At 41.8% G+C, this 25,003-nt stretch overlaps 1 protein-coding gene across 6 annotated transcripts in view; it reads left to right on the plus strand.

The window, feature by feature from the left end:
• Positions 1-2,636: 2,636 nt before the first annotated feature.
• The window catches only part of CHD2 (chromodomain helicase DNA binding protein 2), a 69,838-nt gene continuing 47,471 nt past the window's right edge, over positions 2,637-25,003 (plus strand). The window contains exons 1-6 of one of the 6 annotated variants that reach the window (XM_064669059.1): positions 2,637-3,058; positions 5,674-5,744; positions 6,472-6,557; positions 10,605-10,665; positions 16,036-19,195; positions 19,527-19,661. In XM_064669059.1, coding sequence (XP_064525129.1) covers positions 19,600-19,661 — 62 coding nt within the window. In that variant the 5' untranslated portion in view covers positions 2,637-3,058; positions 5,674-5,744; positions 6,472-6,557; ... (1 more) ...; positions 16,036-19,195; positions 19,527-19,599. Of the gene's footprint in view, positions 3,059-3,262; positions 3,606-3,691; positions 3,993-5,673; positions 5,745-6,471; positions 6,558-10,604; positions 10,666-16,035; positions 19,196-19,526; positions 19,662-25,003 lie in introns of those variants that run through there. The other 5 variants (XM_064669058.1, XM_064669063.1, XM_064669061.1 and 2 more) reach the window with 5 other exon arrangements.

Genomic DNA, 25,003 nt, shown 5'->3' on the forward strand with positions numbered 1-25,003 from the left:
AAGAAAAAAGAATACCAGAAAGTGAGGTTATGTGCCTCTATCTGGAATTCCAGCCACAGGTGCAATCTCAGAAAATAGTCCAAATTAGTAATGGAAACATTAGGTTGTCTCGTTAGTATCAGATGTGTGGTTCATAAAACATGGCTGAAGTATTTGGTCTAATGATACACAAAGGAAGAAAGTGTGTCATCTGAAAGAGAAGGAGTGAACTGTATGGAGGAAATTGCAGTGTAGAAATGCTGAATTCAGAAGAAAAAGAATGGGGTAATTGCAGAAGCAGTAGGGGCGACAATTTTGTTCCACTGTTGCATTAGGAAGAAGAACACAGGCTGTTACTGGTAAGGAACAGCAAAGCTGTGTGAGGAGAACCATGGCTCTGGAGAGAGTGTACTTGTGTTCACCTCCATACAACTCGCTTGGAGCCAAGAAACAGAGGAGGTCATGGATACTTCTGTAAGGTTTTTTGGAGCTGCTTTAGGCTTTGGTGTGCCAGGAAGCAAAAGAGCATCACTGAATACCTTTAACTTCCAGTAATTTTTTGGTTACATGTAGCAGCAATGGAGTAAGGCACTTCCAAAAACATTTCTGTCTGTAAATGTACACGGGTATATTTTTTTAAAGAGAAACAGTCTCTTATACTAGACAGTCTGGTATAGTTAGAGAAAATCAGATAGCAGTCTGAGCACACAGGTTAGGTCTTGTTTGGTTATAATCTTAAACTCTCCTGACTGGAATCACACTAGTCTTACAAAGTGCAATTATGTCTAGAATGCCTGATCTCTTTTCCCTCTTTCATGCGGTTATTGCAAGTGATCACACTCTATATATTTTTCTAGAAATGTACTTCTGTTCTGTGGAGAAAGAATAGAAAGGCTGGAAATTTTACATGGAATTCCAAATCTTGGTCTGTGCTACGAAGTTGTACCTTGCAGGGTCAGCTGAAAATGCTGACATCAGTAGAAGTGCTGTTGCTGCACCCTGCTTTTATCTAGTTTCTGCCTTCCCCCTTGTTTTCACTGTTGGTGGTTTTCCAAGGAGGACAACATCTGGATTCTGTCCATGCAAGCACCTTTACATACAGTTACGTGTGAGCACTTCCACTGAGAGCAAGAGGATTAGCTTTTGCAGGAATCTGAATAGCAATGAAGTTGCAGAACAGGCCTCCTGCTCTCCATAGTCTCTGTAGACCAAAACCTCAATTCTTTTTCTTGTGAGGGGAAAAAAAAAGGCCTTTTGCCCTTTTTCAGTGAGAAGCTGCATCTGCTGTTTTGTTCCACCACTGATTCCTTGGCTGGAGGCTCCCATGCTGTGGTACCTTTATGTGGGCCTCCACCATCTCGCCTTTGAAGATGGTAACACCTTATCCCACTGTCTACAAGCAGTAGATATCCCCTGCTATCCTATACACGAGGTCAGCTTTTCTCTGTGTTTTGAAAGGAAATACATCTCTCGGCTCAAAGTCATAGTGATTGATTCTGTTCAACTGACCACCTCCTTGAGGCTTTTCCAGGACCCAGCTCAGGAGAGAGCTGCTAAAAGTCCGACTGTGTGATTTCAAGAGCCAGACTGGCTCCTGAGACCTTCCATAATCACTTGAAGCATTGTGGGTTTAATTCTGCCGTAACTACGGCAGAATTTAATTCATTGTTAGCATGAAAAAAGAATGGGAAAATTTCTGGGTTTAATGGAGTAAATTGGGCAAATGAAAGAAGGTAAAGGCATGTGTATAATATAAAGTGACTGCTGAAGTACTTAAATAATAATTCTAGTCGTTTGCTGGGTGTGCTTTTCACGCAGAACACCATAGCTGGGGTTGGGGACAGCACTGATGGCAGTGACCAGGAATGGGGTCATCCTGCTGATATATGAAGTGGTTTCCATGGCTGTAGTCAAAATAGGAGACAGTGTCCTGGTGAGGTTGGCACGACAGACAGTTTCTATGGTGTTGGCTAAAAAAAGCAGGACACCTAGTTTTATTTGGGTGTCTGTGCTGTTTCTGAGCAGCGGTAACGAGGGCTGGGACTGATGTGGCAGAGGGGTGGGTGTGGGGTTGTTGTGGCTCCGTCCCTCAGGAGCTGAGGGTGCACAACACAGGGTGTGTACCCGGATCAGAGTAGAGGGGTTTGTGGCCCCGCTCTCTGTGGTGAGCCTGGAGGGCGAGCTGCCCCTGGGCCAGGCCACGTCAAGGGCTGACGAGAACAGAGGTGTTGTTTGTGGAATGGCAGCAAGGGGGGCCGCGACATGCGGGGCGCCAGCAGCCACCTCAGGGGGGGTGAACCCCGCTGCGTATCAGCGCAGGCAGGCGAGGGTATGAAGAGACGTCTGGAGAAGGGTCTGCCAGAGAAGGCGGCGCTCGGACCGAGCGGGGTCAGGGCTGGGCTGGGGCGGGCGGAGGTGGGCTCGGCCCGGCCAGGTGGGACTGGAGGGGGCGGTGGCGACTCCCGCTCCCGCTCCCGCCTCCCCCTGAGGGGCGGTGGCTGCGGCCGCGCGCGGGGAGGCGGTGGCAGCCAATGCGGAGCGGCCGAGGCGGGAAACGCGGGCCAATAGGAGGCCGCGGCCGCGGCGCGCGCGCGCAGCCGGGGGCGGGGCAAAGCGGAGCGGCGCGCGGGGCCGCCCCGTCCCCGCCGCAGTGAGGAGCGAGCGGGCGGCCATGTTGTGCGGGGGGAGGGGAGGAAGGAGTTGAGAGGAGACGGCGGAGGCTCCCTCACACACACGGCACAAGATGGCCGGGGAGCAGCCGCGGCTCCCGCACGGCTCCCGGGCGCGCTCCCCGCCGCTCGCTCCGGGGACACCCGGCCGGCGCCCCGGGTGCCGCGCTCGAGGGCCAAGTTGGGCCCGGCACTCTGGGGGCTCCGGGGCTGCGGAGGGCGGCGAGTGGGGCTGCCGAGAGGAGCTGCGACGGGCAGGCAGTAATGGCGCCGGGGCTGCGGAGCGCTGCTCGCGCCGCTCCCTCGTCGGGCGGGCGCGGGGCCGCCCTTGGCCGCGGGAAGGGCGAGCAGGGGAGCAGCGCCTCGTCCTCGGGGCCCCCGGTGCCGGCCAGCGGGCTGCTCTTCGCCGGGTAAGTGCCGGAGTCTCCGCGCTCCTCATTGTCCTTTGTCCTTGGGAGGAAAAACAAAATGTCCTTGGAGCGGGAGGGGGAGGGGGAGCTGCCTCTCCCTGCCCCCTCCTCGCCCCCCCGCCGCTCGATGAGGGGACCCACGGGGACTCTCGGGGACCCCCACCCGTGTCCTGCCCGCGCGGGGCTGAGGGGGAGCGGCGGGACCGGGGGAGCCCCGGTGCCCCTCGGTGGCTGCGGCGCTGCCGTCCCTGCCCTGCAGCACCCGCGGGGCTCCGCACGCCCCGGCCCCGATGCAGCACCGAGGGGACAGCGGCGGCTTTTGGGTCCCCGGTGCGGCCCCGGGCACAGGGGGGGCTGCAGAGCGGCTCCCCCAGCGCGGCGGACGAGGGGGGCATCTGCAAACCAGCCTGGAACTCCAATGCAGCAGAGGAGGGAGGGGGGAGAGGTGAAGGCTGTACGACATCATCACTTAAATGTTTAGCCCCGTGTCGGTGTAAAGAGCGTTTGTTGCCGTCGCTGCTCGGATGGGGATATGTTTTCGTAGTTGGTGAGAACAAAGACGCCATGTCCTTTTTCTCTTAAAAATAAAACTTGGTGTGGTGGTTTTGTTTTTTTTTGTTTTTTTTTTTTTTGGTGGGGTGTTGGCTTTTAACTCTTTGTAAACCAGTAAGGAAAAAAAACAGGCTGCGGATGAGACAGATTAGTACTTGGCTGAAACAATAGAGAAGAATTGACTTCACTTGAAAAACAGCAGTTCAGGTGCAGAACTTTAAAGAAAACTCTTAAGAATTACGTGCAATTTGATTTTGCAATTAAAACGGCAATGCAGAAACTTAGAAGCTTGAAAAAAACAAAGCTCAGTCATGCCAAGTCTACAGTTTAAAGTTGGCAAAATACTACGGTTGTGATTTAGACGACGCTACGAGAAGAAAAGGTAGTTACTTAAATATGAATTACGTGATGAGGAAACGGATGAGTTTGTATGTTACATAGAAAGCTTTTAAAAACGTTTCTTGGGTGTCAGATTTGTTTTTTGTGTGTTCAGTTTATGCGTTTTTCAGAGACCTCAGAGTCATTCTCTTTACAAAGCGTTTTTTATCGTCTTTTCGGTGCTTAATAATTTTAGAAGTTTTTAGTATTGCAAGACTTTCTAAAAATGCAAGTTTAAATGGAATGCCTGACGTTTGTTATGCGTTGGCTCGCATTCAGCAATTCCCAATTTAAGGGCAAAATTGTAATTCTGAATGTATAAAAAGTCGCTGTGGTAGAGCAAGAGGTAAATATTAAGAACTTTAGTTTTAATTGGAGGTTGTGTATAGCCATTTTTGTTGGATTTCTATGGTGTACACTTGAGCAAGGTTATAAAACTCCGCGCAGGTTTTAAACATTGCAGTTGGAGGTAAATCTACATTTTTCGATACTTCCTCTGCAAATGTGGATCCGTCATTGCAACAATACAAGTTTGCCCTTTTTTGGAAATAGAAATACAGGTTTTAGCAGCCGCTGGACTTCTTCACCTTTATGCAAAGTATTCAGTGTCTTTATTTTAGATTTAGATTGTGGTGGTTTTATAACCCCAGCAACAGTTCTGCAGTATAGAACAGGTTCTGGCATACACACTTTGCCCTAAAGAAAGTTCTAGCTTTAGGTGGGTGTCTGGTGGATTTCTCTTTTCTTAAATATGTTAGGTTTTTTTTTTAAATAGCTTTGACTGGTTTCTTTTAGCAACTGAAAATAAAATAACAAGTAATTTTCTCAGAAAATAAATTCCTCCTAATTCGTAATGTGTTTTGTTGAACAGTTCTGCTTTTTTATATTTAAGGTATAGGAATTAGAATTTATATTTGGATACCTTTTAATTTAGCAATGAACATTTTTTAAAACTGTGTCTTTACCGAATGATTCCAGACTTCTTCTTAAGTATGAAGTAGTGGTGATGATAAATATAACTGCTGTAAAATAAAATAACATTTTTACCTTAACAAAAGGCAAGAAAAGTTGGCTAGAGGTAGTGCAAATATAGTGTTCCTTGTGTTAAAGACCATGGTTTGGGATCTGATTAAAGGTTAAAGAAGCTGAAGGCTTTAAAACTGTATTCTGAAGGGCAAAAAAGATGCGTTTTTTGGGGAGATCAACCAAGTCAGGTCTTAAAATTCAGAGAAGCTGATGACAGAAGCCATTTTGAAATAACTTTGCTATCAGTAAAGGTTTTATTTAGTTTTGCATAGCCTACTTCTAAAGACTTTAATGTGAAAAAAAGTACAAGGGGTGAGAAGTATTGGGTGATAAGTTACTCAGTAAAAAATCTTAAATTTATATTTGATCTCTAAGTCTTGCAAAATTAAAGTAATGGAAGACAGAAGAGCAGATCGCAGTTATTCATGAAAAACACAGATCATGTGTATTGTATGTCAGTCACTCTCATCTCCAGTGTGTTTTTCTTCAGCCAAGAATGTACTTTTATTTTTAGAGTTGAGTTCTAAAGATACAGTTACTGCTCTCATAAGTTTTTCTTGACTTAATAATTACCTAAAGATCAATACACTTCAGGCATGTGACTTGTTCTGCTTTTCTAAAGCAAAATGCTGAAAATTTCCATACTTTTTTTTTTTCAGGTAGAATGCCATGAAGAATATCTTATTTTTTGACTGACTTCAGAGGAATCGTTCATGACTTACTTTCTCAGGTAAGAGTGGCTATAACTTGTAGTAGTATGTTCATTTCCTTATTTTTTTTATCTTGAAATTTGTCTTTTTGCTGCTGTGCAGATGGGAAGAAAAAAAAAATCTGATTTTTTACATGGAGGGGATCCATTTTGTAAAGTATCTGGACTTTTAGAGAGCTGCCTTTTTTTTTTTTGCAGGTACAGGTAGACTGTCTTCAAATAACGTCATGTTTATTTGCTACTTCTTTATAAATTTTAGTTTACCAAGGCTATTTGTTAAGTGGATTGTTATTTGTATAATCTGTGTATATACATATATATGCCTTGTATTTCCTTGGAAAAGGACAGTATTTTCATATAAATCCACTTCATTAAATGTCCTATTTCACCAGTGAGAACCTGCATTAAACTTTGATTGTATTTTGTACTTAATGAGTTTGTAGCATTAATGGTTGAGGATATTGTAGAACTCATATTTGACAACAGTAACAGCAGTACCACAAGACTTCAAGTACTTGTAGAGGAGATTTTTGGGGCCTGTTTCTTGTTTTTGGGAACACAAAGATTAATGCTTGGTAAGGATAGAATATAGTTATTATACTGTAGGTAACACTTTTATTAACTGAAAGACACCGTATGTGTTTGCAGAAAGTTTGTCAGTCAAGAACATCAGGACTATTGGTAAGATCTGTGTGTACCTTGTTTTCAGACAAACTTGGTTTTGTTTTTTCTTTTTTTTTCTTTAAAGGCTCTCACTGGATATTGTTCTTCCAAAGATTCAGATGACTGGTTGGGTAAAAGACCTTGAGCAAAATTCTGTACTGTTCGTGCCAGGTATGTTATACTGTGTTGTGGCTTTTTGTTTGTTTTGCGTCTTTTTTTAAAAAAAATTTATGCTGGAAATAATTTTTTTCAAAATAAACATTAAATGTTTAAGCTCCAGTGTTTTACCTTGTTGAATTTATTTTCTTTCAAGCTTAGTGCATTTGAAAACTGTTAGTAAGTACTGACTACAGCAATGTTCGTGTCTCCCGCACCTTCGAAGATTTTTTTTTTATGGTCACTCACATACAACTTTAACGACCTGCAGTGACCATGTGGATGCGTAGTAAAGCCAGGCTGTGCTCTAAGAATTGCCATCTCCTAAGGACATTGTCTAACCACACTTCAGAAATGTTTTTCCTTAGTTGAAGGTATTCGTTTATTAGCTAGGGACACTCATAAGCTTTTCCTTTCCAATAAATTGTTTATACAATAACCTTAGAAATTCTCTTTTTGGTGTAAATTTGACTCTATAAAAACCTAAAGCATTACGAGGTATCTTGCTCTCTTCCTTGCAGTATAAACAAATCAGCTTTCTAATGTTTACTATTTGCTTTTACACTTTAAAATTCTGCATTTAGAGTCAGAGTAACACGTTTCCTTTGAGTCAGGCTTTCACCACTGTGTAATTAAAAGTTGGAGAGCTTGTTTGCCTCTCTTAACTGGTTCCTTTTCGCAGCTTCCCGTGCTCAGGTACCTCAGTGCGTACTCAAGACCTCAAAGTATAAGGCGTCTTCGTGAAGACACCTGTATCAGGAATCCCAAAAATACTCTTGATAATTTGCTTTTTAAAATTACATAATTGATCATGATAATTAAAGAATACAGTTGTGAACCCCTACCTGAGTGCAGCTGTTTTCTTTGGCTTGGATGAAGCCTTCAGCCTGTTCATGTAAAAAATCATGGGCCAATTTTGCAAAGCTTTATAAAAATATCTCTCCAGGTTGTACTAAACCTTTATCTGCAGTGAGTCACTGCTGATGTGCAAGGCAGAATTCAAATAATATTTACAGATAATGGACATGTCCATCATCATGGATGTCCTGCAGCAAACACGGCTAATGTGCAAATGTATGTGTCAGTATGTTCTAGAACTTTGTTGTGTAACTGTCTGATGGGATCTGTGAGAACCAAGAGTTTGTGTTTAGAAGTGATCACATACCTTAAGAAAAACAGAGCATATCTGAAACCCCATGTGTATTTTCAGTTTAGAGGGTCAAAATCACAGATACTGCACAGTCTATTCCAATAAAGGCAAGACCAGTCTGATGATAATGAGGGGACGGAGCCTGTCAGACCCAAGACGTGTGTTCCTAATGTTATATCCCGAAATGTCTAAAGGTGCAACTTTTAACTGACCCGCTCTTCAAAAAATGGCAAAATTAAATATTAAAATTAAAACCCACAGTGTCAGGAGCAGATCTTGGCTGACCTGCATGTCCCACGATAAATACGAAACTGAGCACTTCAGTCTTAATCAGGTCTTCAGTCTGCACCTTTCCTATGTTGTCCTGATGCTGTTTGTGCTGAATAGGTATTACAGTAAAGGCAGTTTTACCTGTCCCGTGTTACTTTTCTGAGCTCTTTGGAGCTGCCTTTTCTTGTAAGAGCAATACATGTTTATCTAGCACATGACAGCTTGATCTCTACATTAGGTAGACCTCAGTAGGTTAGATGCACACTACTGAGACTTGAGGGAAGTTTTATCTTTATGGCTACCCTGCAGCTGCTCCTGAGGGTTGAGGGAGTCAGGAGAACCTCTCTGGTTGAGTCCCAATAACCTTTTCAGTAGAGAAAGCTGTTCCTCTGAGAAAGTTAAGTATTCTTATAGAATTGCTTTTTGTAGCTTTGACATCTTATATAGAAGAGCGTTGGTGTGGTGATACATGTAATCTTTGCCAAAAGACTAAATAATCCCAAGAGAGAATCTGTTATCAGGTAATAGCTTTTGGGTGTCTGACCTCACTTTTGCTGTAAAAGGAGGTACACTGTCCTGATGGTTGGAGCCAGCACTGCCAGTCTTGGTGTGAAGGAGCCATGGACCTTTGATTCAGGGTGTGTTCTGTGTGCCGGAGGCTGTGCTGTACTTACAGCATCTGTAATTTTAAAATAAATATAAACCACAGCTATTAGACTACCTAAAAAAAGTAATTTCATATTTATTTTTAGAGAGAGGTGGAATTTTTTTAATCACATGGGCTACAACAATTACTGCAAGTAGTCTGATTAAAAGACTTTGATGTTTATTAAATATAGGAAATATAGATGTTAACCTGAAAAGTTAATTCTTTTTCAACCAAGACTTGTATTTCCAAGCTCTATGATTTGTGGCTCTGGGCATAAACTCCAGCTTTTGTGATTAATTCTGTAGTTTGGTAATGATTGTTTTTTGGATGTTAACATTGGAAAACTCAAAAATACAGTGGTATATTTTGTAATAGTGGAAAAATAACTTGTGTGAATGAAAAGTAATGTGTTATCAACATCTTGGTGGTGTTTTTACAAAACTCATTGTTTGGTTCACCTGTTCACTTGCAAGTAGAGAAGTGTCACTACTGCTGAGTGGTACCATTCTGGCAAACATTAGATTGCTTTTGCAAAATGGTGCTGAGGTCAGAACACAACTCGGTCAAATCTTTGTCATTAGAAGAAGCTGCTCTGTGGTGACAGAAGGGCATATTAAATATCCTCATTAAAGTTTCTGTGAAACTACCGTAGCTGTGTGCTCACTCTAAAGAGGAACCAACTTGAATGCAGGTGATGAATGTGTAGCTGTGCTGTGAGTTATTAAAGACAGTTGAGAGCTGTAAATTGAAAATCTTGCAATCTTTAACTGTACCTGTCTTCATATATCAGATTGTAGCTTTTAAGTGGCTTTTTTTGACGGAACTGTTACATACAGGGCAGAAGGAGATTTAAAGGGCCTAAATGAATGTATTTGCCTGGTTCATTTTTCATGCTTTGAATGACTGGTGGAGGCCTCTTGGATGATCAAAGTTCAGCAGCCATGTTGTGTTTCTTCTAAAATGGTGGATGGGCACTTTGCAGAAGTTCTGTGCTTCCATTTAATAGCAGCTACTGGAGCACATTTAAACACATGTTTTAAACCTTTAAATGTAACATTCCATTGTATATTCTACATGTTTATGCCAGTTTACTAATATAATTTTTTGTCATTTCCCCTTTTTAAAGGGATTTTTTTCCATAATAATTTCAAATAAATTACATCAACAAAGAAATGACAGTTCTGTTCATCACAACTTTCTTTCTGTGCATCTGAGTAGATACCAGTGGAAGAGAAGAATTTAAAGGATTGCGCAGTGTGCTGTCACTGGATAGGGTCATCAATTTTTATGTATTTGAGGCTATGTTTTAATATAAGTAGATTCTGAGAGATCAGAAGAGAAGCAGTTTGCTCCTACATGTCAGGAGGATAACTTTTATGGCTAATTTCACACAGTCCAAATTTACAGTAAAAAGGAAGTTCATGAGTTGTTTCAGAGTTTTAGGTCTTAGTTTAATCTTATAACCTTTGTTTAAGATGTCTGTGATTGAAGTTTTATTGATGTAGATTGCCAGTAAGCATTTTCAAAGTCAGGGTTTCACGTTCGGACCTTGCCCATACAAGGGATAATTTTGAGATACAGAGTAGATAAGTGACTCCATATAAATGTGTTACATTATTTGCCCTTCATCCAGCTGATACTACCTCTTAGTAAAAGGGCAAGTCAGTTTGCTAAAGTTCATTTCCACTTGATGCCTACCTGAATAAAAACAGGGGGTTTTGTGGTAATTTCTCAAGGGATTTGTGTACAGGACTGGACCTGAATTTCTTGGGTGTTTTGCACAGGTTCTTTGATAACACATTCCCTAGTGATACTTCAAAGTTTTTTATAAAATGTCTTTTGTAACATATGCTGTGATCTGTAATGCTTGGGGGGTTTTTTCATTTGGGGATAGGACTTGTTTAATACTCATAGGTTAATGCTTGGTCCTTAGGATTTTTTTTATTATTTTTAATTTTAATTCAAGTGTTTTAATATCCCATTTTCCCTACAGATATGTGGAGGAATTGATTTGCTCACTGTAAGCAAAATAGCTGCTCTTGGTTGAAGTACTGGTAAGTTGTTATTCCTAATAACATTTACTTTTTAGCTTTTTAAAAAAACCCAGTCAACCAGACAAGGCTATAATGTTTAACTGGCTGAAGCTTTTGGTTGAATACATTCTGAAGGTCGTTTGTGCGTGGCCGTGTGCACACGTGTGTTTCAGAAAGATCCTGGGATCATTCCTGCTGGGCTCTGGGAAATGGGCAATACTTGGATAGTGCTCTCCCCCTGTCTCACTGCAGAACAGCCTTCACATCTGGCTGGAGTTCTTTGGTCTCCTGTGATTTGACTCCATGTTTCGTTGAGAGCTTTTCTATTGTAGGTTTGCTGGTTCAGAAGGGTTGGTGCACAGATGAGTCTCTAGAGAGGCACTACACGATTTGGGTAACAAATGGTGTGGAAAGTACAGCAGGAAGAACTTGCCTCACATGCATCTTGTTTTGTCCTTACGCTTTTGTCAGGATCAGTAAGAGTCTTTGAGCAGACAGTAACTGTCTCCTGTTCTACAGTTGTTCTCTTGCTGTTTTTCATTCACAAAGGTCTGGCTTTGCACAAAATTATATGTAATGCCAGTACAGTTTTCTGTTTGTTTGGTTTTGTTTTTTTTTAAATTAAACTGCTAGCTGATAGACTTCAAATCATTCCTCATATAGTCAAAACACAAAATTGGCAGGCTTGAGTAGAAAAATTAATTCAGTTCTATACTGGATGAATATGGGAACAAAATCTTTTCCAGTTTCCTTAACTAAAAGGAATTTGGTCTTGACCTTTTGTTGTCCTTGGCACATTTTGTGACTTTCTTGGGAGTTGCCTGTGGAAAGACACAGGTCCTTTTGTCTTTCTGGCTGCTTAAAATTCAAAAACGCCTCGATTCTGCATTTTTAATTAGAGCATCCATTGCATTTTGTGTACATGGATTAACTTTTTTTGTGGGAAGCTATATTCCTGTAGCACTGTGCTTTGGAATATATGCATTTCTTTAAAAGCAGCAGTTTCTTAGAGCCAGTTCTTTCAGTCTGACACGATACATGATTGAGCAAGGCCTTCCTTAGGCTGCACGCAGCTTGGTAAAATGTTCTGAGATGCAAATCCTCTTATTTTAGTGGATAGATGACAGTGATTTTTAGCTGTCCCATGGCTGTGCCCTCCAGCAGCCACTGCCATCTACGTGGCCTCAGGTGCTGAACAGCAGCTGCTCCAAAGTCCCGTGTTTTCTTCTCATCCACTCCCATGATGTGAAGACTGATGTAGAGCTCTAGTAGAAGGGAAAAAGAGTATGTAGGGGTAAGGTGCAAACCTTGCTGGGCCATGTTAGTGTGGCCTTGTGCTGCTTCTGGGTCTATTGCATTTTGGACCAGTTTTATCACTGAGTTCAGTCCTGAAGCAAAAAAGTGGAATTCATGAATTGGAGGAATTCAGTTTTTAATGCATGTACCTGAGCTTAGTTTTGATGCTTTTTGGCAAGTATTTAATCTCTTCTACTACTGGGCTCTGTAAGTTTTATTACTTTGTTCCTTCAGAAGTCTTAAACTGTTTTTCCCACTGCAGGTATGTGTAGAACAGCATATTTCTTACCATGTGTCTCCTTCCAGCTATTCCTCAAAACTCTTCCTATGCTATCCACTGACGCCTTTCTAGCCCCCAGTCATCTGCTAGAATCACTAAAACATGTGACTCATGTTCCATTTTTATATTAATCTTCATATGACTCCTAAATCTTTCTATGTGCATTTTTGTTTGTTTTCTCATTGGGTTGTAAATTAGCTGTTGTCACATCTGGTTTCTTGAGTAGGACTTTGGCCTTTCAGTTACACACCGAGTAATTCTTTCATCCTTTTCTGGTTTATAATCCTTACCTAAAGGAAGGGGGTGAATGTGAAAGCCTTGATTTCCTTCAGGAAACAGTTGTCTACCAAAGAAGTTGCTTCAAAAACCAATTGCAAAAGCATCCAAATGTGTGGATCTTAAAAGATCTAATATTGCCCTCTCTGGTTAGCACAGATAATGTTTAGTTGAAGCACTGATTTTTATTTTCAATTTTTTTAAGAGAAGAGGGAAAATACTTGAAAACACCAGGAGCTTTACTGAAGTTGACATACTTTGCTTAATGCAGTAAAGTTTATTATTTCAAAATAACACCCAAAAAAGAGTGCATCTGTGAATAAAGTCACATCTTACCGGGAATTACTCTCTAAATCTGAGAAACCTGGCAAACAGCCTTAGCTAAAAATACCCAAACCTACACGACTTGTGCTTTTACTGCTGTGCTTACTGAACATCTAATGGTGGTAAAAGCAGAATTAGGGCTGTCCAGAGCACTTATGTTCTATGCAGTCTCTAACAGTAACTCATTATGGACTTTGCTGTCCATAAAGGACACGTCTGCTCTTTCCTGCAGTGTAAAAGTTACCAGGGATGTGTCTTTGAGAATAAAACCTTGCTTTAATGAACTTTGAAACGTAGACCTTGAGGTTTGGTTTGTTCACAACCTCATTCTGTCCATTCAGCTCCTTCTGTTGGAGTGAATTCTGTTTCCAGGGGAGGTCACCTCAGTTTTTAAGTGGAAGCCTCAGATTTCACTCTGGAAAACTTGGTCAATGTGTTGGTGTCTTATGCATGGGTGTTGTACGTGTTGGATTTCAGTCTCACACCTGAGGAACATGAGGTTTCAATAGACCTCAAGTGGCTGAAGCCATGGGTTTGGCCATAAGGCATTGTCTTTCATTGCTGTAGTCTTTTAATAGAGCAACAGAGAATTGCAATAAAAAACTTTGTAAATTTTGTTTCACGATTGTTGCCTTGAACCTATAGTCAAGGTTGGGAATGATTTCTCTCCCTTGGCAGGGAGTGTCAGTACTCTTTGTCATTATAACATGACTGCCCAGGTCCCTGATTTTATCATGACCAAAATACTGTGCTTGGAAACCAAACCAGGAACTGGTAGATAACAGCAGCTTGAAAAATGGGCTGACGCCTAATTGATGTTACAGAAGGAATGAAAGACTCATGACAGCTAAGAAGAAAATTGGGCTTTTCAGTGTCTACCTCAAGTTAGGATGACTGCCTGTGTCTTAGTGGAGGAAGATGTTTTTATAACATCATTGAAACTTGTTAGTAAAATGTGCCTTAATTCATAAGTAAACGACCACTGTGAAGTCTTTTAAGCGAAATGTAGATTTCAAAAGCGTAGAGGTTGCTATTAATATTTTGGCCATTCCTGTGGCATCTTTTTGATGTATGAATAACTTTGAGAACAAGAACGTGTTTGTAATTATAATACATTATCAGATCTGTTTACTGCTAATTGCTTTACAAGGTTGAGAGAAGAGTTTAAGATGAAAGTTGTGGGGTTACTTGCAAAGTTTTTGGTAACAACCAATGTAGTTGAACCTGGTAGGGAAATTTGCCCTTAAATTGGTTTTGGCAGATCTCATGAGTGTCTAAGGAAGAGGCCAACCCAACTGGAAAGAGCCTTTCAAGGGTGACTAATATGTAACTAAATTACCTTTTTGAGAGGTGGGGAAAGCTAATGTCAGTAATTAAATTTCCTTATGTTAAGCTTATTAAAAATATAATAATATATAAATATTAAAATTATTTTAATGGTCCTATTTATGGGGTTTTCACTGCACTCATGTTAGTACTTCTGAGTGTTTGATTGTGACAATAATGGACAACTTTGTGGTGGTTTTTTTTTTCCATGCCCTGATACCTTGGTCAAGGCATTAACATTAAAAATCATGCAAAATTTTAATTCATCTTCAGACACCAAAATAGATTTGAAATTAGGTTAATGAGAACAGTGGGGGAAAGAAAAAACCAAGCCCAAAACCAAAGCAACCCCAAAAACTGTTCATTCAGTTTATTGTGGGGAAAAAAATCTTCCAAAATATTTAATACCTGTCTTGACTCAGGATGAGTTGAATGCTTGAAACAGCACTTCTGTAAATTTGAATGTTCAGTTTGAGAACGTGAAGATCCTGGGGCTGAACACTCTTAGAGCTATGCATGTTTCACGGTGCAAAGGGAATTACCAGATCCCATATTCCACTTCTGTGTGCTGTAGTTTTCCATTGTATTTTAAACAAGGAAGTCTATAGAGCAACAGAAAACAGGACACATGTGAAAGTCAGACTGGGGCTTGCTGCACTGGTTGCAGTGCTCTTTGCTTCACTGTAACTGGTAATTTTGAGATGAGACTGGGGAAACTGGGATGCCAAGGTAGAGACCACTAGATGGCCCCACTGGTTTTTGCTGGGCAGTGGGTAATTTCTGCATCACTTGTCAGAATCAGCCCATGGTTATCAGGGAACAGGGTAGTAGTGAATTTGGCTTTCAGAGTAAAATGAGGTTAAACTTACACATATTCAAAAGAATAAATTGATGTTGGAGTGCAGACACTCAAAATCATGAAGACATTTTGAAACCATTTTTGCATGTCAGTTCTACAGTCGGCATTGGTTTCAAAATGATGTTCTTAAAAATTAGTAACTTCCTGTTCTTGGGTTTTGCATGTGAGGAGGAGGAGTAGGGTTTTTCTTAAAGTAAATTGAACTTGTATTTCTTGGAAGATGGAAAGATGGGGATATTGGGTTTGTATTTGCCCCTGTGGATGTCATTTGCTGGGTTTGGTTTCTCATTCATCTGTGGGCTTGGTTGCTGTTCTGTGACGAGTAAAGTTGGAATATGGATGAGGAGCCTTGCTAAAGGCAGTTAGTGTAACTTGTTACCATTTTCATCTGATTTCTGATATGTCCTTTCCCACCAGTAACTAAATCAGTCATTCCATTTGTTTGTAAGTGCATTTGCTGTTGCACTGTACATCTTTCCTGAGCTGGAAAACTGGGTTAAGATGGTGGAATGTCTTCTCTCCAGTCACCATCTGTCTATAAGAAACCCGTTTTTATGCCTATTTACATTGGTTTTGATGGATCTGTGTCTTTGAAGAAAGGAGTGTGGACAGTAGTTACAAATTTTGGCTTATAAGAGCCTTGGTATTTTACTAAGCAATGTCAGCTTCAGGAGATGGGTCAGTGCAATGAAGATGGTTGCAAGAGCAAATATCTTGGATTTCCCACCATTGGTGTCTCTAGTGGTTTAACACTGAAGAAATTTCAAATGGAATTTATGGAGCATGCAAAGCTTCTTGAACTTCCAATTGTTTCTCCCTTTTTTATAGTTTTGGTTAAATTTTATATTTTTGACTCTTTAACTGATGGTTTGACATTGTTCCTGATAAAAGCAGATATTATGGAATGTGTAATATGGAATGAAGCATCAGCTATATGTTTGAACTATCTTGAAGGTACAATAGTTGAATGTCTTAGTTTAAAGCTATGATGTGTATTCCAACAGCATTTTTCTTTTAATTTTCCATAAAGAATCCAATCAGATGAAGAGTGTCAAAAGGAGTCTACGAATGAGGCACCAAGATGGCAGTTCCACTGGTGATTGAGAGGTTGAGGAAATGGACTAATGCATGAGTGCTGTGATGTGTCTGTCCAAGAAAAGGATGTTAAAACGTGGACTCTCGTGTTATTAAACCAGAGAAGATCTGGGTTGTGATCATCCTATCAAAATGGACTTTGCACTTGAATTAATGAGTGACTATCCAATGATGGATCTGTTTGAGGACTGGGTGGCAGAATTTTCCTTTCAGATTGTGTTTGCATAACAGGCAAATTAATTTGGTTGAAGATCTGTTGCTACCCCTTTGGAGAAAATGTAATTTTTAAACTGACTTTTAATAAAAGGTTTTGGTTTCTTTCACACTTTGTGTTTGTCCTTTCTGGCTGAATATTTTTATTATGTTGATATTGAAGTGGGTTACATTTTTGGTTGCTATTAAAGTGAGAATACTTAAACTACTAAGTACTGAAGGCAAGGCAAAATTTTGTGCTGTACTTGATTTTAAATGTGGTTTTCATTTGCAAATTATGTTCACTTTGCCATGACTTCCAATGAATTTTTATTTGCTGGCTTGTTCATTCAGGTGCTTAATATGAGGGGTTTTCAGTACTTGGCCTATTGTCAGGGCCCTGCTGCTGAACTTTGTGAGTTATTTTAAGATGGAGTTGATACAAATTGAAGGCTGGGAAAATATGACAATAAAGGAGTACTTGAATGTTTTGTGTAACTTTTTTAGGTATGTTCTTTGGTTGTGTATGTTTTGGTTGTGGGTACAGAAACTTTTCAACATATTTCCTTGACAACATATTTCCTAAACAGTCTCTTTGGTCTTAAAATTGTTCTGTGCAAGTGTCCAACCTGCTTCCCCGCTCTTGCATGTAGCCTTAGCACGGCAATACTGTACCATGTGTTTGGAGAGAAAGAATGGGGTTGTTTTTGATATTGCTACAGATGACATGTTAACCTTTGCAAATGAATTTCAAAAAACCTGAGTTTCCTTCCAGCTTTCTAGTGGATCAAATAGTTGAACTGTAGGCACTTTTCTCTGTGTATTTTACCTGAAACTCACAGTTGTCTTTGTTTTGTGCTGGAGGGCCAAGATGACACACCTGGTTCTGAGATAACCTTGGTGTTCTCTTTGAAAACCCAAACAAACCCTCCTTCACTGTGTGTTAGCCATTTCCCTTGCTCAGACTTCTTTGCAAATACCCATTTTTGTTATGCTGAGTTGCTCATACCTGCCCCATCCAGCTGTTTTGATGGTACACACTTGCTCCAGATTGGTTTTGCTGTGTCTTGGTTTGTGGTGGAATTGGATACTGGGACCAACCTAAAGGGATCCCCATTCAGATGAGTGGATTTCCTTAGTGTTACCCAAAATTGCTTGGAATAGTCTTGCATTGTGGTTTTTTGGTTCTTGCAGTTGAGGTGCAAGGGGTCTTACGTAAATAATTGTGGAATTCTTTAAAATGGACTGTGGCAATGGAGTATTCCTAATGAAACCCCTTGTGGAAAGAGGATGGGTGGTTGGAGGATGCAAATGGCAGGTGTGTGTGGAGGAGTTGAAGGGGACTATGTTGGTTCTACTGGTCGAAGCCAATGGTTTTGGATTGTTGGGATGCTGTTCCATGGATGTCCCCATAGAACCCCAGACTAGCCCATTACCCCTTTCCCCTCCAGTGTTCCCCCAGTGTCTGATGGCTCTGTATTGTTGCGATGCTTATGAATATTCAAGATGTCCTTGTGCTTCGAGGAGTTGGTTTTGCTCGTGGAAGACAAATGGTGGTTGGAATCAAGTGGTCGGGGTTGCTTGGATCACTTCCATTCCCTCAGTGGTACATCCTCTCAGTTCCAGGAGGTTGTGTTGGAGATGTCCATTGATTTCCAGTTCTGCAGCTTGGTTATTGTGCAGCTTTAAAATTAATTTGTCATGTTAAAATCTGTTACAGACCATGAATGGGTTAAGAGAGTGCATTAAAAGTAACTGGTTTAATGGGCTTGGACTGACTTGACCGCAGTGCCTTAGTGGAGCAGATGGAAATGGTGTGCCTGTTGCGTTTGAGTTGGTGGGGAAAACCACTAGGGAGGCGCTGTTGAGCTGGAGGGGAATATTGACCCTACTGGGCTGGATTGGGAGCGAGTGATACTCCTGTCCCACGCTGCCAGTGTCAGTGTTGGGGGTGAAGGGAAGAGCTGTTGTCTGGGGATTGTACCACTGAACTGGGGGGATGCTCCCCCTTGGTGGGGTGACCCCCAGGGTGGGCTGTTTGGTGCCTGCATGGCTGTGAGCTCCACTCCCATGCCTTCAAAATGGCTTGTAATAGCACCACTTCCTGTCCAGGGAGGAAGTAATTTTAGCCCAGGCACTGAAATATTTAGCAAATGTTTTAAACAAAAGGCACAAATTCCATTTCTTTCTGGTTTCCAAAGGGTGCCTGAGCCACATGGGGTTAAGATGCCCCATGATCTGGGGTAGTTGGAAAGAGTCAGGGCTGTGGGGTAGCAGGCACCCTTTAGGTGGAGGCTCTCTCTTTTTTTGGTAGAAATGAAGGGGTGGGTCTATGGTACATCACCTGAGTTGTGGGGTAAATGTAGAGAGTGTCAATCAAAGGCAGAGCTCAGAGCTGGGAAGGAGCTCTAGATGGCGGCTGTGCCTTAGAGAGAGCGCGCTCAGCTCCGTGCCTTCCCCAACACTTTACGCAACTTTCCCTAACTTTCGGGCAGCCTCAGGGGGCCCCCACAGCCCCTTGCCTCTCCTAGGCACTAATCGGGGGCTGAGTGGACCTTTTTCGGGCAGAAAAGCAGCTTTTGAGGGCTCCCTTTTCGTGCCTTGCTGGAAAGAAGAAGCCGTGGAGAGAGCCCAGGTCGTTGTTTTTCCAGCTTAGAAGCCATGGCGTACCTCCATTTTTGTGCGCTCTCCTAATGAGCTTTTTCCCCCGGACATTTTTGTACTAATTATTGCTTCTTTTGCTTTATCGGCAGCATATTTTTGGGATTAGTATATATATTTTTTTTTCGTTTTCTGAAATTTGTATTTTATCCGTATAATTTTAAGTATTTTGGATCTAATGTTTTTCCACTACCCGAAACTAATATCGACTTGGTCCTGGCGGCGGTGCACGGATCAGGTAGGTGAGCAATTAATAATAATAATTTTTAGATATCTGCCGTTTTGTGTACTTTGATTTTCGACCGATTTCTGCTGTATTGGGATGACGCAATAAGATACAGAGATTATTTGCATCCAGTGTTACTTTGGGAAAGTTTGCAGGATGCTCCTCTACTGTGTTTATTCTCGGATTTTTCTTGTAAAAATGATTATTTGTGTTAAATCTCCGTGTTGCCGTATTGATCAGTGTTGTGTATTGTTATAACAATATCATTGCAGCGTCAGGACTTTGTTCCTGATAATGAAAGCCAGTGAAACGAACTGGGACCTTACCTTTCTTTCAACTTTTGACAGTAAATACCTGGGCACAGGACTTCAAAGCAAACAGACACCCCTGACCCCCTCTTAATATTTTAAGAATAAAAAGATGATGAGAAATAAGGACAAAAGCCAAGGAGAGGAGGGTTCAGTCCACAGCAATGCATCGAGGTATGACCTATCAACTTTCTTTTTTTTTTTTTTTGTAAAACCTGTGAATACCCTGTTTACTTTGACAGCCTTGGGTTACTGTCAGTGCTTAATAGAAAACATTTTACTGATTTTGCTTCCTTTTTAAGGAATGACCTTGAGATTGTTAGCATGCCACACCCTAATTTTTTTTGGTAGCAATTTCTGAAAGTTGTGTTGTGACTTAAGGGCCTATGTCCTAGGCAAAAGGTACTGTACCTTTATTCAGGGCAGCCCTTGCCTCTGTAGGATGTTTTTCCAGCTTTTGAATTTCAGTTTTTAGGTTTTTTGTGCTGTGAAAAATGACCTTGTCGGTTTAGCCATTGCTGCATTGCACCATTTTACATACAAGGCAAATTTTTCTTTGAAGAATCTCAGAAGTCTAAACTTTAACTGAGGGCCATACAGAAGCCTGGTGTAGTAGTAAATTATAGTAAATAGACACAAGAAAAAGTTACATGAATGAAAAAAAGCTCATTTTAAAATATAAACTGGAAAGTGCCTGTTTGTCTGATACCCCTTACTTCAAATTTTATTTGAGCTTGTAGAACTTTTGATACTGTTGAGGTATTTTAGAGTATTTTTATACAATTTAACTAGACTTTGTCCCACTGGTGATGGCATTTTGTATCATAAAATATACACTGGGACTGTTAACAAGAGGTACCAAATTATTTGCTTGTTTTGTTTAATGTATTTTTGCTCAGTCTTTTTATTTACTTTTGTCGAGTAATGAGATTCTTTACAGATTTTTATAAACTTAACCTTGATGTGGGAAAAGCATTGAAATACTGGAAATGTTTGTTTGCTGGGAATGCACAATTACGAAATCGCTCATTTTGTATTTAAAGGGTCGGCTCTTTCAAAAATTGGAAATTATATGCATTTTTGTTTCTAGTTTGTAAATATTCTTGAGTTTTGCATTTTGTCAATTTTAATTGAATCATGGCCTGTTTCTTTTTCTCTGGTGTTGTTTTCAGTCATTTTTAACTAACATCAATAAAAAAGAATTCTGAACTGTCTGTTGTATCACATGTGCTCTATGTGATGTTCAGGTGTTTGAATAGTATTTCTGATGTCTTGATTTAACCTTCCTTATGCACACGAACTTGAAATACTGTGGGAATACATATATTATCAAATTACTTTAACGTTTTAGTATAAACTTGGATGGTATTCTGGGTGTATTAAAATTGCAGTCAAATTTTAAGTCCTAAAATGGATATGGGTAAGTCTGTTTAATTTGAAATTATTATTAACTGAATTAGCCTCAGGGATTGTTGAAGTATTATATGTAGCACCTATACAGAGCTTTTCCAATAATGCAGTTTAAAAATACATCAGATTTTCAAGACTGTGCTTTCTTTACTGTAAATGCTGCACACAAAATACTGTGTGAAAATTCACACTTTGAAAAAAGGTATAATTCAGCTTACCTAAGTTTTTATGCTTTTTTTAAAGTGCAAATTATCAGCAGTAACGGGCATAATTGTTCAGGAAATTGAAAGGTATTTTTTGTGTTAGAAATATTATGCTGAATAGAAGCTGAAATGGGAGCCATGTAGTCCCACAGGAAGAAGACCTCTGGGGTTTTGTCCTTAGGGGTATGGGATTTGCATAGTTTCTCAAGTGCTTTTGGGGTTTTCATTGAAAGGTTATTTATCATAATTGATCCATTTACATGTAACACCTGTTGTGTGAGGTTATCCTTCTCCCCCTTCACATCTTTTTTTCTCAAGATAAACTTGCTGTGGGTAACACCAACTCACCTGAAGTGTGGGAACAATTGAACACAGGATATATGCAAGTGAACCCTGTCGAGCTTATTTCTGAGCTGTGAGTCAGCTGAATGTCATAAAATGGGCTTTACTTCCTGAGGTTGACCTGAAGTTGTAGGGGAAATGATTTCTAGGAAGTAAAGCCTCCACTTTGCTGTACTGTAACCCAGAAATGCATTGGTGTGTGCACTTCACGTGCTGCTGAGACAGATTGGCATCTGTGGAAGTTGGTGAAGTCCTGTCACTGAGTCCCTGGTGGGAGGCCTGGGTGGTGAGGAGGTGGATGTGGCAGATGACATTCACCTGGAGAAGCAAAACTGCAGGACTAGAGAAGGGTGTTAAAGTGGAAGAAAATAGAATTCCTGTACACCACTGTAGTGTCCTAACTGAGGAGTATATCTGGAATTGACTCCCACCTTTCCAGTCCTAAGGAAATGCAAAGTCCTGGCTGAACAAACAAATACCTGAGGAGTGTCCCAAGGCAGATGATTGTTCTTGGGTGGGAGATGGTGTTAACTCTTTGCAGTTTGTAAGCTGAGGGGTGTACTCGCTTCCTTTCCAGATGAACAGCAACAACTGCCCTTTGTGCATTGACAGTAAATCTAAACTTGGAGCTGAAGGATTTCATGCAACTTTCCCCACGTGGGGTTGAAGTTGCTGTGGGTCTGCTGCAGTTCCTGCTGACCATCACCTATGTGCCTGGGGCTTGCATTAAATAATTGAACACAATCTGATGTCTTTTCTAGCGTCTTCTGTGCTGTGTTTCTGAGAGGCAGGTCGTGTGAAGGTACATCCATGGACAGCCCTCACTGGAATTGCAGAGCCAGAGGCAGGCGGGAGTCTCCCTGAAGCTGAGTTTTGGAGTGGTTTTGGAGGGATAGCAAGTAACAGGCAGGGGATACATTGTTGTTTTCCTTTCCTTAGCCTGCATCTGTTGCAGTTGCTCTCTCACCTCTGCAGATATTGCCATGTGGGACTGGTTTCTGCTGCAGAAGCTGCAGGGCTGGACAAGCCTTTGTGTCTGTATCCAGCTCTGAGCTGCTTTAGCATTAAAACATCTTGTTCTTTGGAAAAAAAAGGTCGTGGTGGGGTAGCTGTCAGCCCATTTTCTGAGCAGAGAGCTGGGGTCTGAGGTCTGAAATGGCGTTTGTTTGCTCAGCAGAGCCTCCCAGAGCAGGGCTGTGCAGCCTTCGCACAGCACAACACCCTGCCTGACGTGGCAGCCATTTTATGGAGATGTCTGTACATACGAAACAGCATTTGGCGCGGGGGGGAGAGCAGGGAAATGAACATGTACAGCAACAACTGCCGTCCCTGGCTAACGCTGGGAGCCGAGGGCACCCCTTTGTTGTTCGGGTAGCGCTCGGGGAGGGCTGCAGCGCTGTCGCGGCGGTGCGGGAGCAGCGGAGTCACAAAATGGCTGTTCTTTGTGCCGCACTGACGGACGCGCCGGAGCCGCGGGAGCCGTGCGGGGGTTCAAAGGCCGCCCTGGGCCGGCCGAGCCGCCATTGGCTGCGCGCGGGCTGCGCGCGCAGCGCTCCCGCGGGATCGGGATCACTGCGCCGGGAGCGGCTCCCCCCGCTTCCTCTCATCTGCCGGGCGTGGGCTTGCATTTAATTTTTTTTTTCTTTTTAATAGTGCAGGCTATTTTGAGAAGTGACTTGATAAAGAGCAGAGCTATTTTTGGTGCTTTTTTTTTTTTTTTTAACTTCAAAAGGAATTGCAGAATACCGTAGTATTCCTGGAGCACGTCTTCTTTTGTTTGTTTGTTTGTTTGTTTTGTCGGGTTTTTTTTTCAGTATCCTTAAATTACTAAAACTCACTGTTAGCTTTCCACGTGTATTTTTTTTCAATGGATTTTCTTAAAGATGAATAGAAGCATTAAATGGAATTATTAAAATGCTCTTAACTGTGGGTTTCAACTTTTTATCCAGCTGATGGGTTATTTTTTAGCTGTTGTGGCCATCGTGCGTGTCCCCAGGCTTTCGGTTTCATTTGCACTGCTGGATTTTTTAGCGAGGACTTTTTCCCCTCCCCCTTTTTAAGCTTTAACCCTTTATGAAACTGTCAGGAGCCTTTTTTTGAGAAGGGAAAACCCTTGATCAGTGCAGGACACAAAAGGAATAATGTGCAAAGAATTCATATGAATCGTGATGTAATCTGTGTGCAGCACAAAGGAGATTGTTCTTGTTTTGCTTTGTTACTTCTGTTTCACATTACCCTCATGGAGGAAATGTCTCATCTAATTATGCATGCACAATCCTGAGGCTTTCAACTCCTCTGTTCCCTGTGATTGCTGCCAGGGATGGATACAGTATATACAGAGCTATAAAAAGGGCTCACCAACTGCAAGAAGGCTACATTTAGCTGGAATTCATTATCTTCTGGATCATTCTTTTTCAGTTAAACATCTTAAGCTAGTTAAACAAATTTTTATGTTTTCTCTAGATGCATGAGTTTTGCTGAATAAAAATGGAAAAAAAGGAATCAAGAGCTCACCTGGGTACTTCTGTAACCCTGCCAAAGTGTCCGTGTGGCACAGCATGTGCTGGGCTGGGGCGTTGCTGTAGCTGAGAGCACGTGTGTGCAGGCGTGTTCCTGCCACTCCTGCCCAAATCCACCGGTGCCTTCAGCCAGGGGACAGTGACATGGCTCAGATTGTAGATGAGAGTCTGTTACACTTTCTGTCGGGTTGGTGTTTCACCTGCTTCTGAGTGCAACACTTGCCCTTATCTGCACCTTCCCCCACTTCCTACAGGAGCTGGAGCAGAGCTCTGCCATGGCTCAGGGGTGGCATTTCCAAGAAACTGATCCCTTCTGCTGTACCTTGGGCTACAATAACCACACTCGTTTCTGCATTTAAAAAAACCCAACAAAACATTTCCCCTGTTAGCTCTGAGAGGGCTCGGAGGGTTGGACAGGAAGGCAGCAATGTTTAGTCTCTCCAATTCAGTATAGGGGTAAACCAGTTACTGTATTTTTCATGTTTCACACCTCAGAAAGCTGTTCATATGATTAGCAGGTTTCTGAGTTGCTAAACCTGTCTCTGAGGAATTTTTATACTGGCACTTCTCTTGATTCAGACCTATTAGTGCTAGTTTTAGGACCAGGCAAGGGTACCAGTGGCAGATGCAAACAAGTCATGAGGTGAAGTCCCCGGGACTGTGAGCTGGAGGACTGAAGCTGCTGATGCCATGGCCTGGTTGCTTTTGAACTTGAGACAGCTGAAGTAAACCTACTTTGGGTGGAATTGCATCTCCTGGTACATAACCTGGAGGTGTGTATATCCATGGTATCTTGTTTTATGTTGCACACAACAGTCCCAGCAGGAATTGCACTGTTAAATTAGACTGTTGAGTTCTGAAGATGGAAAAGGCTTCTCAATTTCCCCTTGCCCCAGCTGAAATCCAGCACAGGAAGGGGGTGATAAGGGATGGAGAAAGATTCTTTTCTGCTTTATCTTGTCTCCTTCAAGGAAAGTACAAACAGCACAGCACTGGGGGAGGGGATGGCCTGGATCACCATAATTAGGTATAAGCAGCCTTC

The sequence above is a fragment of the Pseudopipra pipra genome, chromosome 12, assembly GCF_036250125.1.
Source record: "Pseudopipra pipra isolate bDixPip1 chromosome 12, bDixPip1.hap1, whole genome shotgun sequence".
In the NCBI taxonomy this organism is placed as follows: Eukaryota; Metazoa; Chordata; class Aves; order Passeriformes; family Pipridae; genus Pseudopipra; species Pseudopipra pipra.